Raw genomic sequence first — 17,343 nt, 5'->3', positions numbered from 1 at the left:
CGTGGGGGGTGAGTCCTGCTGCTGCCAGCTGTGAGCCTCAGGCAGGACCCCCAGCCGCCTGTGCCCTGCTCCTCACCACCCGGCCACCACAAGGATAAATGGAGGAAGGTGGGTGCATGCCACGCCTGGCACTGGGGGTGCTCAGTGGGCACTGGCTGCCATGAAGAAGGCTGTGATGGCGGAGGTGCCATCTCCTGGGAGGAATGTTCCAGGCCCACCACTCCCCGGCCCTGCCCATCTAGAGCGTTTAGCTGCATCAGGATTTCTGACCCAACAGGGCAGTAACTGAGATAGGGTGCCTAGGCCTCTGCCCAGGCAGCCCCTTAAGTTTGGGGACTGTCCTTGCTGTCCCCAGGAGACTCCTCCCGACTGACTTTGCTGCCACAGCATTGGGAGTTCCCACCACACAGAATTTCGTGCCCTCAACCTGCTGCCTGGAATGCTGTCCCCACTCTGGGAGGTGGCTCCCTCTTGACCTTGGGTCTCAGCTGAAATGTCCTCTCCTTGGCAGACCTCCCTGATCTGCCATCCTCTTCTGGCCAGTTTTATCTGTCATCTGCCTTTCCGCCGGGCTGGGCTCCATCGAGCACCTCTCCCACCCTCTTGCTCCCTGCTGCACCCCCACTCCAAGCCCAGGGACTGTTGACTCTCTGCACGCACACCAGGGCAAGTCAGGAGCACCGGCACCTGGACTGCTGTCCTCCTGTCCCCCTAGGACCCTTCCCTGCAGCCCAGCCCCACGGGGGGCGGCCATGCCCCTCCACTGCGTCCCAGGCAAGCCTGCAACTGGGTGCGGCCCCCTGTGCCTGAAATCCCACCCGAGAGCTCAGTCCTCTAGCTTGTCCCAAACATTCACCGAAAAGCCTGCGTGGGCTGGGCCTGCACTGGACACCGGGAACACAGGGCTGACCCGACTTGCTGAATTCAGTGTGCGAACAGAGCTGAACAAGCAGAAGGCAGCGGTTCGGAGGTTTGCTGTGACAGGCAGAAGCAGGACCAGGGGGGTCGTGGCCCTGGCTCTATGCTCTCCAGTCAAGCCTGGGTGGGGCTTTTGACAAGTGCTGAAGGCCTAAAGGCCAGCAGCCCCTGTACCCCTGCTGGACTGTCCTCACATCCCCTCTCTGGGCTGCTAGGGGGACCTAGACAAGAGCCACTCCCACTCCCGGTGTGGCTGTTTCCCAGGCCCAGTCTGCGCCCCTCCTTTCTAGGCTGTGTGTGAGGCGGAGCCCAGACAGCCCTTCTGAGCCGATGTCCGCCACTGCCCTGGGTGGTGTACCTGTCATCTGTCCTCCAAGGGTCACACAGGTCTGGGGCTGGGGGCTGGAGATCCGAGATGGAGGAGACCCATCCCAGTGCCACAGGCCTCTCTGAACTTGCTGTGTGACCTTGGCTAAGTCACCGTCCTCTGGGCCTCAGTGCCCTCAGTGAGGGATGGATTCACAGAAAGGGTGTTGGACTTTTCTGGTATAGAAATTTTTCTACATGTGAAATCTTATGAGGAACTCCAATGTTTAAAATTGAAAAGCTGAGAGAGTATCTTTTTGATTGCTTTTTTGGGGGGTGGTCCCAGGTTTTGTTGCCTCTCCCTACTTTACTCTGCCTCATTCTCAGGTCCTAGAGGCACCTTGGGGGGTTCCAGGGAACCTGGCTTGGAAACACCTGCTCTCAGTGCCCATAGAGCCCTTCCGGAGAGATGTGTGTGTGTCTCTGCATCCGGCCCCCTCCCCGCCTCCCGCCCACCAGGAGTCCCTGCTCCCCCCTCAGATGCAAAGTCTCCTCCTCCTGTGACGAATGGTGGCCACATGCCCCTCACCGATGCTGCTTCATATACGCATACCAGGTGCCTGCTCTGCCAGGCTCTGTTCCAGGCACTTAAAATACATGAATTCCCCACCAGAGCCCTGTGACACGGGCACCGTTTTACCCCATTTCACTGAGGAGCGAACTTGAGGCCCAGGGAACTGGAGAAGCCCAGGTGGCCAGCCAGCCACAGGGGCTGAACGCTGCCTGAGGCCGCCTCCTGCCGAGTGAGGCCAGGCCCGTGCCCACAGCCTCACGCACAGGCGCCCTCCCTGCCTTGCTGCTGACCACCCGCATCTGCTGCTCCTGCCGGCTCCGCCCCTCCCTATCCTTCCCAGACTCCGCAGGCCCCCCTGCCTTGCCCTCAGCCCCACCTTCCCCCGGTTCTGCACCCCAGCCCGCCCCCTTGTTCCTGGGAAGCCCGGCGGCCCCCAGGGCTTCATCCCTCCCGCTCCGTCCCGCAGTCACCCAGCGTTTAATCAGCAGCTCGCTAGTGGCGCCCACCCTGGCCCCACGTCCCAGACTGGATGCCCAGGCCATGCCCTCGCCCCCTGGCCCGGGCGCCACGCTGTCCTCCCTCAGCCTGTCCTGCCTCTTCCCTCAGGGCTTGTGCAGTCCACCCAGCTCCCTGCCTCTGTTCTCCCAAGTCCAGTTCAATAGCTGTTAGCATGTAGGGCTATTAAAGTTAAAACTTTAATTTAGTTATAAAGTAGTTCCTCAGTCTCCCGACTTCAAGTGCACAGGAGCCACACATGCCTAGGGGCGGGTGTGTTGGACAGCGCACCCCTGGCCGTTTGCACCATCTCAGAGTGCTGTTGGCCGGCTCTGGAAGCTGATTGATTGATCTCCCTCAGACACAGGCTGATGAGGTCGCTCCGCTCAGAGCCTTCAGTGGCCTGGGGCTGAGGCCAGCGGCACCTCCACCCCACCCTTTTTAAGTGGAGGCTGTGTGGGTCTCAGGCCCTGGAGAGCAGTGGGTTTGCACAGGTGAGCAGAGGCATGCTCTACAAATTGCTTTACCCTGAGCCCCAGTTTCCTCATCTGTGAGACGGGGATAGCAGTCCCTACCTCTGAGGATGGTTGTGAGGATCAAGTATATGTAAAACCCCCAGACAACAGCTTGCACACATTTAGGCAGACATTAAGTGATGACCATCATGTCAACATGCGTAAGGCAAGGCAGGGGCAGTTCTCGAGAGGCAGGGCTCACAACAGCTGTGAGCCTTAGTGCTGGACGGTGGGAGCCACCACAGACTTCTGAGCACAGCCATCCCATTGGCTGGTGCCTGAGGATGGCTGATCTGTTTAGCCTCCAGTGTGGACCAATAGAACATGTTGGAATGGTGGAAATGTTCCCTGTCTTTGCTGCCTATGGGCCTCTGGGAACCAGAAGCTGATGTCCTGGGGGGACCAATAACCAGTAGGGAAAGGAGAGGAGGCCCCAGGGAGCCGAGGGTGGGCCTTGGGAACCAGCTTTCTCAGGCACACCCGGCTACTCTGTGGGAAAGTTCACAGGCAGCTGGCAAGGGCCTGGAATCAGGCGGATTGGGGAGGGGTTTGGAGGAAGGAAAGGGGCCAGGGTGCCCTGCGGCTGGCTGTGAGTAGGGGATGGGTGGGGCTCCCCAAGAAAAAGGCTCCTGGGCATGGGCGTTGGACTGGAGCCAAGCCAGCAGAGAGAGTGGGGCTTAGATCCCTGTGCCTGGGGGAGGTCCTGGGCTCCCAGTCAGGCTGGCCCAGAAACTGGCTCATAGTGCAGCTCTGCGTCTCTTCCTGGGCCTCAGTTTCCTTATTTGTGGATGGGAACAACAGCAGCTGTCACACCTGTCCCGTGATGAGTGGGCTTTACAGGGCCTTCTGGTCACCTGGGCAGAGGGCCCTCTTGGCCGGGACTGGCCCCTCAAGCAGACCCCCTTTCTCTGAGGAGGGCCAGGGGAGCAGAATTCCTGCCCCTCGGGGTCATGGTACACCAGACCCTCCCTCGACCAGGCCTTTTGTGTTTAGCCTGGGGCAGGACCCCCAAATCTGCAGCCCTGGTGGGGCCCCCGTCCTACCTGTTACCAGGTGCAGGATGCCCAGGGAGTCTCCATTTCCATCTGCCTCGTTCCCACAAGCCCTATGTGGCTGAGCGAGCAGCTTAACTTCTTGAAGCCTCCATTTCCCCATCTACACACATGCCTTCTTCCGGGGTTGGTCCCGTGAATTGGCCCCTAGTTTCTCCAGCCCTTGCCGCACATCACCTGGCACATGGCAAATTCTTGGTAAATGTTCACCAGTAGCCTTGATGATGCACTGGCTGTGACCCCTGCATGTAGGCTTGGGCCCTGTGGAGCCATGTCTGATGGATATGAACAGAAAGAATGAATGAGAGTATGAGAGGTGAAGAATTGAACACAGCGTCAGTTTCTTGCCAGAACTCCAGAATCTGCTGTATTCTGTAGCCGCCTCTTACGCCTGTCTCTCCATGTGGGATCAGGGAGCCTCATGTTGGAAGGTCTCAGAGTTGGGGGAGGCGGTCACTGTCTTCTGATTCCTGAGACACCGACTTGCTCTGCTTAACCCCAAGGAAAGACCCATAAGCAGTAGCTGAATCTCCAGAAATGCTGATTTAGGCCAAAAGAAGGAAGAATTTCTAGCAGCCCAAAGAGACTGGAATAGGTGAACTAGACAAGCAGAAGCCAGACAGGCACTTGGCAGGGGTACTTGCCTGGCTTGAAGGTTTGGACACTATTCTCACTCAAGGGCCCTTCAGACCCTGGGGGAGGAGTTGGGACCCTCCAGGGAGCTCCAGATCCCCTTGGTTCTGGCCTCAGGCTCTGAAAGCCAGACGAGTCCCTGAGAATGCCTTGTAGGGTGACGGGTGCCAGTCAGTAGTGAGCAGCCTTCCAATCAGCTCAGTCCTTCGGCAGAGCCATCCAGGAACAAGGCCTATCCTCTTCCATCAAGTCATCTGCACTTGGCTGTCTGGCAGGAAACCCAGATGGAAGGAAAGAAACTGGAATTTTTTAAGAGCATCTACCAAGTGCCAGGCTTCACACAGGATAATTTTACACCATGGCTCATCCAGGTCTCCCACAAGACTGCAAGGGGAGAAGCTATCTTCTACATCTGAGAAGACTGGGGCTCAGAGAAACTAAGTAACTTTCCTAAGGGCACACAGCTAGAAAGTTACAGTGCTGGGATGCAAACCAAACTTCTAGCAACACTGGAGGCTAATGCTTGCTGAGCACCTACTGTATGCCTTGGCACAGTTACTAGTACTTTGCGTGGATTAACTCATTTGATTCTCACAGCAACCTTATGAGATAGGACTGTTGTACCTCCATCTTACAGAAAGGGGGAACTGAGGCACAGAGACGTGGAGAAACTTGCCAGGGTCAGTGGCAGTGTTCAGGTCCCATAGCATAACCACTGGCATACCTTGTGTCTTGGGAATCACTGTGCACGGCAGAGTTGGCAGTGAAGATGCACCCCCTGCCTTCCTCATGGGGATAGGAAGAGCCCTTAGGTCGTGTGGTATAGGACGGGGGTGAAGCAGAAGATGAGCACAGGGAGGGGACTTCAGCTCAAAATCAAGATGCCCTTTCAAGCAAATGAACTAATTCCAGGAGACGTGATGAGGGTACTCTGGGCTGGGGGTTGTAAATGGGCAGATTTATGCCCAGAAGTGGAGACTGAGGGTGGGCTGTGTGACCTCCAAGATGTACCTGCCACCCACCCCCGACATTCCACCAGCACCCTGAGCACCTACTAGGTTTACACCTGTTTGCTGCCAGCTGCTGAACCACGGAGGAGGCTGGCAGGGGCTGGTGAAGGCAGGAAGGGCACTCCCCTGGCTCAGCTAGGACCCTGGTCAGCGCAGGCAAGCTCAGGACCACGGAGAGCTCCACAGGCGCCCTCCGTCACCCCGGTGACAGCTGTCAGAGCCTGTCTGTCCAGGAGGCTGCTGCCCGACTGGCCAACCCCACAGTCAAAGCCTTTGGCCTCCATGGAGCACCTATCTTCTCTCTGGCCAAGGTGCCCCCACTGGACTCAGCCAGGGCCCCGAGCCTGAGCTCATGGCTAGGTTGTGGGGTTTGGGCTTGTCTGCCTCCCTCCCATACCCCATCAGGCCTCCAAGCAGAGCCCAAAGAAAAAGGGCACAAGGAGAAGGGAGAAGTGGAAAGAGAGAAGGAAGAAAACAGGCCCAGCTAGAACCTTCCAGGAACCGTGCAAGTGGACAAGGCCACAACCTTGAGTCAACATAGGAAGAAGAGGCCCAGGGTGGGCAGGTCCTGCCACCATCCTGGGTCAGGGTCAGCCTCAGCATCCCATGTCCATGATCATTTGGCTACCAGGAAGCCCCTAGCCCATCACCCCCCAGCTTCACACCTAGGCCTAGGCCCCCGGGGCGGGGTGCGACTCTGGGAGTGCATTGGGGGAGCGTCGCTCCCGGAGCCCCTGGAGAGCCCCGCAGCTCCTGCAGCCCCTGGAGTCCCAGCCCCTGCAGCTCAGGCTCCGCCCGGGCTCTACTCGCTCCACTCAGGTCCCCCCCACTCTGCTCCTCGGCGCCCTGAGTGAGGACGGCAGCCGCCCAGGCCCTGCCCGGGGCTCACCCCAAGCCTTTGCCCTGGCTACTCCCCTGCCCGCAGGCCCTCTCTCCACCGGGCTGGGGAGTGACACTAGCAACAAGAAGAGCTGAAGTTTACTGAGCACTTTAAGTGCCAGGCACTTCACATGGGGTATTGTTGAACCCTCCCTTCATAGGTGGGAAGAAGGAAGAAAGTAATTGACCGGCTCAAGGCAGCACAGATGAAGTGGCGGAGCCCGGACGTGACCGGGACAGTCTGCTCCCAGCGTCTGTGCGCACCGAGGTGATAGTGGGGAGCCCAGGGCACAGCAGGGCACTCCTACTGAGCACCTGCTGTGTGCAGCTCCCTGCCCTAGGGGACTTGCAGCGAGGCTGTGAGGACGTGGGCATCAGAGGAGAGGAGCCAGCATGGCGGGTGTTGGGAAAGGGGCAGGTTAGGAATGATTGTATTCATTTCATAGATGGGGGAGCCGAAGCTCAGGGAGGCCAGGGGCCTTGAGGCTCAGGTTCATAGTGTCTGTATGTTCATCATACGGCCACACAGGGTGATGGTTCCGTGCTCCCTGGGGGGAGTCAGGAAGAGGGTTCAGAGAGCTCAGCATGGGTGCTGGCTTGGGGCACACGGGGCAGAAGGTGCTTGGTTTCAAGGGAGACCAACCTTGGCATAGAACAGGCGCCTGAGAAATACTTGGTGAATTTTATCGAACTGAGTTAAGAGCCCATGTATGACCTCTGAGCTGCCAAGCATTGGCTTCAGCAGCGGGAGGGACACAGACCAGCGTTTTGTCCTCACAGAGCTACTTGTGTGGACCTCAGAGGGCAGTGGCCCAGCACATGGGAGACCCCAGGCCCCTCCTCAGCTGAACTTGCCTCTCCAGGCAGGTGCTGACCACCGTGCCCCTCTTAGGGTCCTGCGTCCCTGCAGGGGCTCAAGCTAATGCATCCCAGGAAGCGGGAGTTGGGAGTGGGAAAGTCCTACCCTGCCAAGTCCTACCCCTAGAGCCCACGGGGGTGGGGGGGCATCAGCTCCAAATCATCGCTCACCCCACCCCCATCCATCCCATGAAGCTTCCAGGTCAGGGGTACTATGGAGAGGACGAGATTGGGATCCAGAGATCAGGGTTAATGGCCAGGTTCTGCCCTCGGCCAGCTGTGACTGTGGCCATGCCCTTCACTAGCAGCCTGTGTTCGCGTCTGCAGGGAGACAAACAGTGGACCCCACAGAAGCATAGCCTGCCTCGAAGCCCCGCTCTGCCTTTTGCCATCTCCTGGTCAAAGGCTACCTCATCCTTCCTGGAGCTGCCAAATTTGACTTCTTGCTCACACTTGACATCGAGGTCATCAGCAAATCTAGCAGAATCTGACATCCTTCCTCATATACCCCAGCCCTGGTGAAAGCCACACCCATCTCACCTGGACGGCAGGTGCTCACTGCTCACCACTCTTGAGGTGGCAGTCAGTTCTCAGCCGAGCAGCCTAAGTGAGCCTGTTCAAGCCAAAGTCAGGTCACGTCCCTCCCCTGCTCACAATGCTCCCTGAAAGCCGCATTTCCAGCCACGGCCCCTGGCTCTGCGTGATCTGGGCCTGCTCGTCCCCCTCCGGTCTGCCCTCCTTGCAGTCGCTTACTCCCAGCAGACACACCCACACCCTCCCCGGGTACCGGCTGCTCCTTCTGCCTGGGGCCTGCTTCCCTTGTACCACGACCTTCAAGTCTCCCTCTCCATGGTGATGCTCCCCCTGACCACCCTATTTGTCACTGAACCCTCTCCCCCCTACCCTTCAGCCTGCTTTATTTTTCTCCAGAGCGTGACTCTTTCTCATGTACGATGTTACTTGACTCATTTATTTTTAGTTTACTGCGGTCCCCTGCCCCACCCCGTATGCATGCTCCGCAGGGGCAGGGGCGCTCATCTGCCTTGTCCCCTTCCTCCCAGGGCCAGCACAGTGCCTGGAACACAGCCAGCTTCCAGTGAGCAGGTGCTGAGTGAATGGTTGATGATGGCTGGGGGAGCACCCTGCCATGCAGTGGTGGCTGTTCCATCCGCTGCTGGTCTTCACTAGTCACTGGTGGACTCTGTGGAGCCCTGTCACTCCACTTAGGTTGAACTTGGCAGCCGGAAGGGACTCCGGATGCTTTACCACTGGATGAAATCTCACTATGGACTCCACGGAATCGAGTTAGACCCTTAACTGTGTGTCACTGAGCAAGTTACACCCTCCCTCTGGCCTCAGTCTCCTCATCTATAAAATGGGGGTGACAACAGTACCTGCTTCATGTTGGGAGGACTCGGTTGAGTTCGTGCATGTAATATACTCAGGACAGTAGCTGGCTTGTAAGCGTAGGTGACCGCCATCAGCTTTATTGTCATGTCTAATGGTTTCTCTATAAAGCTTTATAATGGAGGCAGAAATGCTGCCAGCTGGGGCCTAATTTGGTCCCATGGTTTAGCCTACAGCCAGGCCACCTGCACAGGGGAGGGATCCGTCTCGGCTGTGAGGAGGGAGAGAGGTGCTGACTTGGGAAGAGAATTTATGTTCAGGTCCTGACTTGGCCGCCTTAATGTCCTTTGAGAAAAATCTTGTCATTTTTCTGAGTCTCAGTTTACTCATCTATAAAAATGGAACAATTAAAATGACCTCCCAGGGTAGATGAGACTTTCATGCAACCCTTGGTTCTAGTGCTTATTTATTTATTCAGTTTCTTATTAAATGCTACTCAGTCAAAAACATTTATTTGAAGCACTTATCAAAATACATAAAGGTAAGATAAAAAGTGATCAGGCCAGGAAAAAGAGTTGAAAAAATACATGTGGCCAGGAGTGAAGTTGTCCCAGAAAATGTGGTCTGTGAGGCACCAACCTGCTCCGCGCCGGCCACCATGTGCTTTTGAGTCTCATTAGGCAGCCCGAGCGATGAGCGAGACATACTCAGTTCCTGGAATCATCTCCGCTGGGACCGTATCAAGGGGCCTCACCCCGATGGCCCCAGTGAAAGGGGGATCCCAGGCACTAGTGAGTCTGTCTTCCGAAGGATATAGCCACCAGATGTAATCAGATCTAGAAAGCCAGCCTGGCTAGGGCATCTGGGTCAGTGTGACCTCGGTGGGGCCACAGGGGCCCTTCTACGCTAAGCAGGGCATTCTCCTGCCTCCCTGAGTTCCTCCTACCTTGCTAATAATGCCTTTGTTCACTGCTGCCGGGGGATTTAGCCCTGGCCCGCCCTCTGCAGCTCACAAGCCAGTTTGGTCCTGGAAGGGCTGGGGCTGGAGTATGTCCCACAGAGGCAGAAGGATCAGGGCTGCCATGCCCGGTCCTGAAAGCCCTCAGGTGGGTCACCGTGGGGGCGTCTGCTGCGCTGACCTGTCTGCAGTGTTGCCTCATGCCTGGTCCCTGCCACAGCGGGAATTCCTGGCTACCTACCTTTACTGGGCCTCACCCCCTTGCCCCACCACTCCCCTGCTGGCCTGTTTACCTGGTCTTGCTTTGCCAGAGCAGGGCTGGACTTCACCGTAGGGAGAAGCCCAGAAGGCCCACTTCAAAGTGTGGCCAAGGAGCAGTGCCTCCCTCCCACCTTCCCCAAAGCCAGTGAAAACCAGCCCACCTCTGCCCCGGGACAGCTGACTTTAGCAGAGGTCAGGCCCTCATCCCCATTGGCCTGCCTGCAGTCAGCTGTGCCAGCCACCCGAGGGGCGGCTCCAGGATGGCCGGGCATTTAAATGGGTGGAGGTGGGACATCTTGGACCTGATGGCGCAAGCACCACCCTGGCCAGCGGGGGTGAGGACCCAGCTGTTCCTCACTAGCTTCCTCAGGGCTCCTCACCAAGGGGAGGCCTGGAAGGGTGTGTAGCACAGGAGTCAAGCCACCCACGTCCCTACCCCAGCTTTTGTAACTCTGAGCAGGTCCCTGATGTCCCCTAATCCTGGCGTCCTCCCCTGTCAAATGTAAGTGTTGGAGGAGATGGTCCTTAAACTCATTCTAGAACAAAGATTTCATGATTCTGCCCCTTATGACCATTTAGCTTACAGAAGATTTTGTTGGACTTTTCCAACCTTGAGAGAAATGAAAGTTATTAAGCACCTGTTGCACCAGGAATCCTGTACCCATTTCACAGATGCAGAAACTGAGGCTCAGAATGGTGAGGAGCCTTGCATAAGGTCACAGTAGTTTGTAGCCAAGTGTATATTTTTCCGTGGTAACCTCAAAGTTAGAGAGTAAGGTGGAGAGTATGGAAGGAAGTCACCCAAATGACCCAGAGAAGAACCTGAGAAGTAAGGAAAACCACAGAAAGGACCTTTTTTTTTTTTTTTGTATCATTACTGTACAATTACATGGGCAACATTACGGTTACTAGACTCCCCCCATTATCAAATCCCCACCACATACCCCATTAGAAAGGACTGCTTAAAGGAAAAGAATATTCTAGGTGGAAGGATGGTACCCCACTCACAGGGATCTGTGGAAGACGAAATGAAAACACCAGATGCCAAAGGTCAGTTTCTGTCCCGGTCCCTCCTGTGGCTCAGTAGGTCACCCCAGTCAAGTTACTGGTTCCACTTGTCCAAAAGTGTGTCAGCTCCCAGCCTGCTGCCCACTTGCCTGGGCTCGAGGATGAGTAAGCTGGATGCCTAGAGTCAGAAGTGCTCCCTTGTCGCACAGGCTCACTCAGAGAGAGTGGAGTTTAGTTCATAGTAATGTGCCCATTGCAGTTTTCTGGCTGAGACAAATGTACCATGGTGACATTAGATGTTAACACTTGGGGTGACTGGATGAGGAGTGCAAGGGGACCCTTTGTAATATCTTGGCAGCTTTTCTGGTAAGCTACAAATATTCTAAAACAGAAAGTTTGTTTAAATTGTAAAAGAACAATATACAAGGCTCTCCATTCCACAGCCATAATCTAATTGATTGAAATCAAACTGTGTAAATGAATAAAGATTGATTATATTCATGAATCGCTCATGAATAGAGGGTGATTCATTCAAAATGACCATTGAATATTATGTGGGATTTAAAAGGAAATGGTAGATTTATATCTATTGATATGAAAGTCTCTTTAATCTTATCATTAAGGAAAACAATTTCACGTAGACTTAGTGTCCAATATAATATTACTTATGAAAAAATATTAAACCAAGAACAGAAATATTGCATATAAAACCAGTGATACACCTCAAACAGATCAAACCATTTATGCCTTGAGATAAGGTCTAGTGCAGGGCATGGGGTCATGAAGGGAACTTTTACTTAATTTTATTCTTTAAATATGTTAAAATTAAATGTGATTTTTTTTTTTTTTAGAGAAAAGGTATGAAAAAGATTTGTCAATATAGTCACAAAAAAAGATGGAAAGAAAGCGGGAACAGAAATAGCACCCTGGGCGGTGCAGAAAAGGGGCCCTTGCTCACAGCCTGCAGCCCACTTCCTGTTCCCTTGGGGCCTGTGAGCCCGCTCTACTGCAGGTTATGCTTTTCCCAGGATGCATTGTGTAATGCAGCTGGTACAGCCAGGGTGGGCAGGCCAGGTGGAGGACCAGGCTGCAGAGGGGGGATGTGTGGTGACCTCTGGTCTCTGGGAGCTAGGGGAGGTCCTGAGTCAGGAAGCGTTTCCTTAATGTTGGGGCTTCCTCCTACTTCGTACAGCACTTTGGACTCGCTGGATTGACTTCTGGGGGGCAAGAGGTGATTTCATGCAGGGGCACCAGGCACTGGCCAGGACATTCACAAACATGGTGGCAGCAAAGGCTTCCACTGGTTCCTTAGGAGAAGACCCTCAGATGCCTTCGCCGGGGTCTGTGGACCCTTGACGCACTTTCTCCCTCTTTCCCGCAGGATGAAGATGAGACGCTACAAGCTCTTTCTGATGTTCTGTATGGCCGGCCTGTGCCTCATCTCCTTTCTGCACTTCTTTAAGACCCTGTCCTACGTCACCTTCCCCCGAGAACTGGCCTCCCTCAGCCCTAATCTCGTGTCCAGCTTCTTCTGGAACAATGCCCCCGTCACGCCCCAGGCCAGCCCAGAGCCAGGTAGTCCTGACCTGCTGCGTACCCCGCTTTATTCCCACTCTCCGCTACTCCAGCCGCTGTCACCAAGCAAGGCCACCGAGGAACTCCACCGGATGGACTTTGTACTGCCCGAGGACACCACCGAGTATTTTGTCCGAACCAAAGCCGGGGGCATCTGCTTCAAACCCGGTACCAAGATGCTGGAGAAGCCCCCATCAGGGCGGCCAGAGGAGAAGATGGACGGGGGCGACGGCTCGTCAGCCCGGGGCCCCGCCCGGCACCTGCTGAGCGCGCGGGAGCGCCCGGGGGGCCGCGGCGCGCGGCGCAAGTGGGTGGAGTGCGTGTGCCTCCCGGGCTGGCACGGGCCCAGCTGCGGCGTGCCCACCGTGGTGCAGTACTCCAACCTGCCCACCAAGGAGCGCCTGGTGCCCCGGGAGGTGCCGCGGCGGGTCATCAACGCCATCAACGTCAACCACGAGTTCGACCTGCTGGACGTGCGCTTCCACGAGCTGGGCGACGTGGTGGACGCCTTCGTGGTGTGCGAGTCCAACTTCACAGCCTACGGGGAGCCGCGGCCGCTCAAGTTCCGGGAGATGCTGTCCAACGGCACGTTCGAGTACATCCGGCACAAGGTGCTCTACGTCTTCCTGGACCACTTCCCGCCGGGCGGGCGGCAGGACGGCTGGATCGCCGATGACTACCTGCGCACCTTCCTGACGCAGGACGGCGTGTCGCGGCTGCGCAACCTGCGGCCCGATGACGTCTTCATCATCGACGACGCCGACGAGATCCCCGCGCGGGACGGCGTGCTCTTCCTCAAGCTCTACGACGGCTGGACGGAGCCCTTCGCCTTCCACATGCGTAAGTCGCTGTACGGCTTCTTCTGGAAGCAGCCGGGCACCCTGGAGGTGGTGTCGGGCTGCACGGTGGACATGCTGCAGACGGTCTATGGGCTGGACGGCATCCGCCTGCGCCGCCGCCAGTACTATACCATGCCCAACTTCCGGCAGTACGAGAACCGCACGGGCCACATCCTGGTGCAGTGGTCTCTGGGCAGCCCCCTACACTTTGCCGGCTGGCACTGCTCCTGGTGCTTCACGCCCGAGGGCATCTACTTCAAGCTCATATCCGCCCAGAACGGAGACTTCCCCCGCTGGGGGGACTACGAGGACAAGCGGGACCTCAATTACATCCGGAGCTTGATCCGCACCGGGGGCTGGTTCGACGGCACGCAGCAGGAGTACCCGCCAGCCGACCCCAGTGAACACATGTATGCACCTAAGTACCTGCTCAACAACTATGCCCAGTTCCGCTACCTGCTGGACAACCCCTACCAGGAACCCACGAGCACAGCAGCAGGTGGGCGGCGGAGCAAGGGTCCGGAGGGCAGGTCACCCGCCAGGGCCAAATTGGATGCAGTTGGAGGTTAAGGCTGTGTGATTTTATAGGGCCAGTGGCAGGGTTGGGGTGGTGGCTACCCCTCCTATTATCTTCCTGCCACCCTCCGCCTTCTGGCTGGTTCTCGAGAGGACCAGGAGTGGATGGGTGGGAGAAGGGTCAGGTCTGTGAGCTCACAAAACCTCCTTCCCCATCGGGAGAGATGAGTGAGGCCCCTGGGGCCGCCGAGAGTGCTACGGCCAGGAGGTTCCAACAGAGAGTGTGTGATGGTTCCTGGGAAGCAAGGGAGGGCGGTGGGGTGGGGCAGGGAGACTGAAGGAACTCCCCAGGGTGGCCAGGGGAAGCTGGGCCCCTGCTGGGAGAAGCCCACCATTTGGCTTCCAGGGGCTTTGGACCTGTGGTGAGAAAGGGGGCAGGGATGCCAGGAAGTCTTGGGGCTCTGTAAATAGATGCATTTGGGTCTAGGAGGAGGAGGGGACCCCAAGGTGGGAGGGAATGCCAAGTGGCCTCCAGTTGGGATAAGCACAGTGTCCTCAGAAGTGCTGGACCAGACGGAGCTGAGACCTCCACCGTCTGCCCCACAGGACACCCCTGCTCTGGATGGTGTCTGTGCTCCCTGGCCCCTCCTAAGCTGATGTAGGCTTAGGGTTTAGGGAACCCAAGAGGAGAGGTTTCTTTTGGTCACAAATCTGGCCTTGACATCCCTTCTTTGTGCATTGCTGTTTTGTGGGCTGCCCACTCTGACCTTTTGAGGCCCAGAGTCCAGTTCTCAGGGCAGGATGGAGCCTAGTAGGTCAGACCTGGGCCGGGGGCGCATGGGGTGAGAGGAGGCTCCCATCACCGCTTTCCACTGGAACCCACAGCCCCAGCTCCCCACTGGCTCAGGTGGAGTCACCCTTGTGTCCCTCCTTGGGGCTGGCTAGGGGCCAGGAAGGGTCTTGGGGCTGCCCTCAGCCTAAGAGGGACATCAAGGCCAGTTGTATGTCATCTTATTCCTCTTAGTTTGCCTCACAGAGGTGGGGGATGTATTTGTCAGAGTAGATTCTAAGCTGCTATAATTAAGAGACCCCAAAATACAATGTTTTAAGCAAGGCAAGCTTGTTTCTAACTTAACTGTCTCAAGGGAGATGGTCCAGAGTTAGCAGGGCCCCGCTCCCTGCTTTCCTTCAAACATACCTTCCAATTCTGGACAGAATGGTACATCCAGGCCTGGGGGGAGCAGAGAAAGGTTAGGGAAGTGCACATCCTTTCCTGTTAAGGGCATGAGCCAGAAACACGTGGTCACCTCTGATCACACTTACAGGCGGCCAGGACTTAGTCACAAGGCCATAAGTGGCCCCAAGGAAAGCTGAGAAAGGTAGTCTAAAGCTGTGCTGCCTCATGCGTGGCCTCAGCTGGGGGGCCACTCAGTAAAGGAAGGAGGAGAGGATGTATGTGGGGACAGGGAGCAGCTCTGGCCCAGGGGGAAGGGACAAGGGGTAGTAATGACTGGTGGAATCTTCGGATCCTGCTCTGCTGTTCAGAGCTCCTGGAACAACCTGTTCTTGCACCCCCTCACTGCCAACCCAGGGCTGGGGTGAAGGCTGGGATGCCCCCTCCCGTGGCCCCCTCAGACGTTCATCCAGTGACGCCAGATGCAGAGGCTGCCTGGGGAGTGGTACATGTCTGTGCGTGTGTGTGTGTGTGTATTTATGGGCATGGGTGCATGCTTGGTGTGGACTTGTATGTCTCTGTCACTGTATCCTTGTAAATATGTGCTTGTGTGGGGTGTGGGCGCAGGGCCCAGGTCTCCTCTTCCCCAGGACCCGGAGTCATGGCCACACCTCCTGCAGCTCCTCAAAATGACTGAGGCAGAAAGCCCTTGGAGAGCCTGGAAAACCAGGCTAAAAGGGACGTGGGGTTTGTCTGTCTGTCTTTCGGTCCAAGGAGTGAGAATCCTCCCAACCTGAGGGCTGTGTAGCTGAAAGCTTACTACCTTCCCAGCCTGCCTTGCCCCAACCCCAACCTTCCACTGCATCCCTTGCCAGCCTCCAGCCGGGGCTTCCTCTGGATATCTTACTGGAGGTTTCCTGATGGGCCAGGAAGGAAGGTGTCTCCTTTGCCGCAGCTCTGGGGAAATGTCCAATGTGGGCATGGTCTAGGGAGCTGGCCGTGGAGCAGCCTCTGGTGGGCAGGCATGAAGCAGGCTGAGGGGGCTCTACTGCCCCCACACTCCCTCCTGTTTAGGGGTACTCCAAGGGAACTCCTCCCTTGTAGTTACAGCAGCCCTGCCCCAGCACCCCTTTGGGGCTGAGAAGTGGTGCAAGAGGTCAGAGTGTCCCCGTGGCTCTGAGTCACCCCAGGCCAGGGCCTGCCCTCCTTCCCCAACCACCTCCAATCACCCCTGGGTGGGCAGCCCCTGGGGGCTCCAGAGTCAGGCCCGAGCCCCAACACAGGGCGTCCCTCCCTGACGGCTTCCTCCCCCCATGCCCCTGGCACCCTCAACTGCCTCAGGGATGCCCCCTCCCCAGGCCACAGGGCGCCCTGGCCTCCAGTTCACCAGCTTAGGGGCAGGGGGAGGAAGAAGGGAAGAGCTGACCTCTGCGCCCCGCCTCCCCTCTAAGGCCCAGGGTGGTTCATGGTCGCTGCCAGGTGGAGGCCTGGCCGTTGAGCGGAGAGTTCAGCCATCAGAGGGGTGAGGGCCAAGGTGTGGGACTGTTTCACACACAGTGACATCATACACTGGGAGGGCCAGGGGCAGCGGAGCCCTGGGCCACTCCCCCAATGTGAAGGGAAACTGAACAGTGTGAACGCCGGCACAGTGCCGGCCCTGTGGCCAAATTCCGATATCTTGGCCTGGCAACTACTGGCCCCTATGACCTCAGACACGAGGAAGTCCAGCCCACCCACAGGTCGTGTTGGTTCCCAGGGGCAGGTGTGGGAGGAATTTGGGGGCAAAGGTGACAGTTGAGGTAGGGAGACAGGACTTGGCCTGGGTAGAAGGCAGGGCCCTGGGAAATGTATAATTTAAGGACACCAATAATAATAATACTATTTTTTTTTGTAAGGGAAAATCAATATGTACATCCTGAAATCATTTTCTCTGTAAATGGTTGGATTTCATTTCACCCTTAAAGGGATGCTTAAAAGAGAAGATAATATTAATAATAAAAACAGCTACAAAGTCTGAAGGGTGTATGTGTGTGGCCAGTTTATGGGTGCTCAGGGGTTGGCAAAGACTTGGGGGTTGCTACCAAGGCTGGGTCATTGGGGTGCGAGCCTTCCTGAGGACCTCATGCTGGTGAGAAAGGGACGCAGTGACCTCCCGGCCAGGAGAGTGTCCTTCCCCCCGCTGGTGGGAGTGGACTAGCAAGGGAAGGTGCCGGGTGGAGGTTGCAGAAGGAAGAGGTGGGCCTGGGACTAGTGATGCCCACCCTCCAAGGGTGAGTGGTGACCCCCTGGGAATCCAGAGAGGGCTTTGGTGCCTCTATCAGAGGGGACCGGTTCTCCCACAGTTGTGCTCTTGGGCATTGGAGACAAATGCTCTCCCCTTGATGTCAAGGCTTCTGAGGACACACAGCCACTTGGTGGCAGAACA

At 56.7% G+C, this 17,343-nt stretch overlaps 1 protein-coding gene across 4 annotated transcripts in view; it reads left to right on the top strand.

Annotated features, from left to right (window-relative positions):
* Positions 1-16,932, top strand: part of MGAT3 (beta-1,4-mannosyl-glycoprotein 4-beta-N-acetylglucosaminyltransferase) — a 31,357-nt gene extending 14,425 nt beyond the window's left edge. For 3 of the 4 annotated variants that reach the window (XM_036891367.2, XM_036891369.2, XM_057486353.1), the window contains one exon: positions 12,196-16,932. In XM_036891367.2, coding sequence (XP_036747262.1) covers positions 12,197-13,798 — 1,602 coding nt within the window. In that variant the 5' untranslated portion in view covers position 12,196 and the 3' untranslated portion in view covers positions 13,799-16,932. Of the gene's footprint in view, positions 1-9,016; positions 10,857-12,195 lie in introns of those variants that run through there. The other variant, XM_036891368.2, reaches the window with a different exon arrangement.
* Positions 16,933-17,343: the final 411 nt, after the last annotated feature.

The sequence above is a fragment of the Manis pentadactyla genome, chromosome 10, assembly GCF_030020395.1.
Source record: "Manis pentadactyla isolate mManPen7 chromosome 10, mManPen7.hap1, whole genome shotgun sequence".
Lineage (NCBI taxonomy): Eukaryota > Metazoa > Chordata > Mammalia > Pholidota > Manidae > Manis > Manis pentadactyla.
Note: the sequence above shows the minus strand (reverse complement) of the source record. Positions and strands in the feature narration are given on the sequence as shown.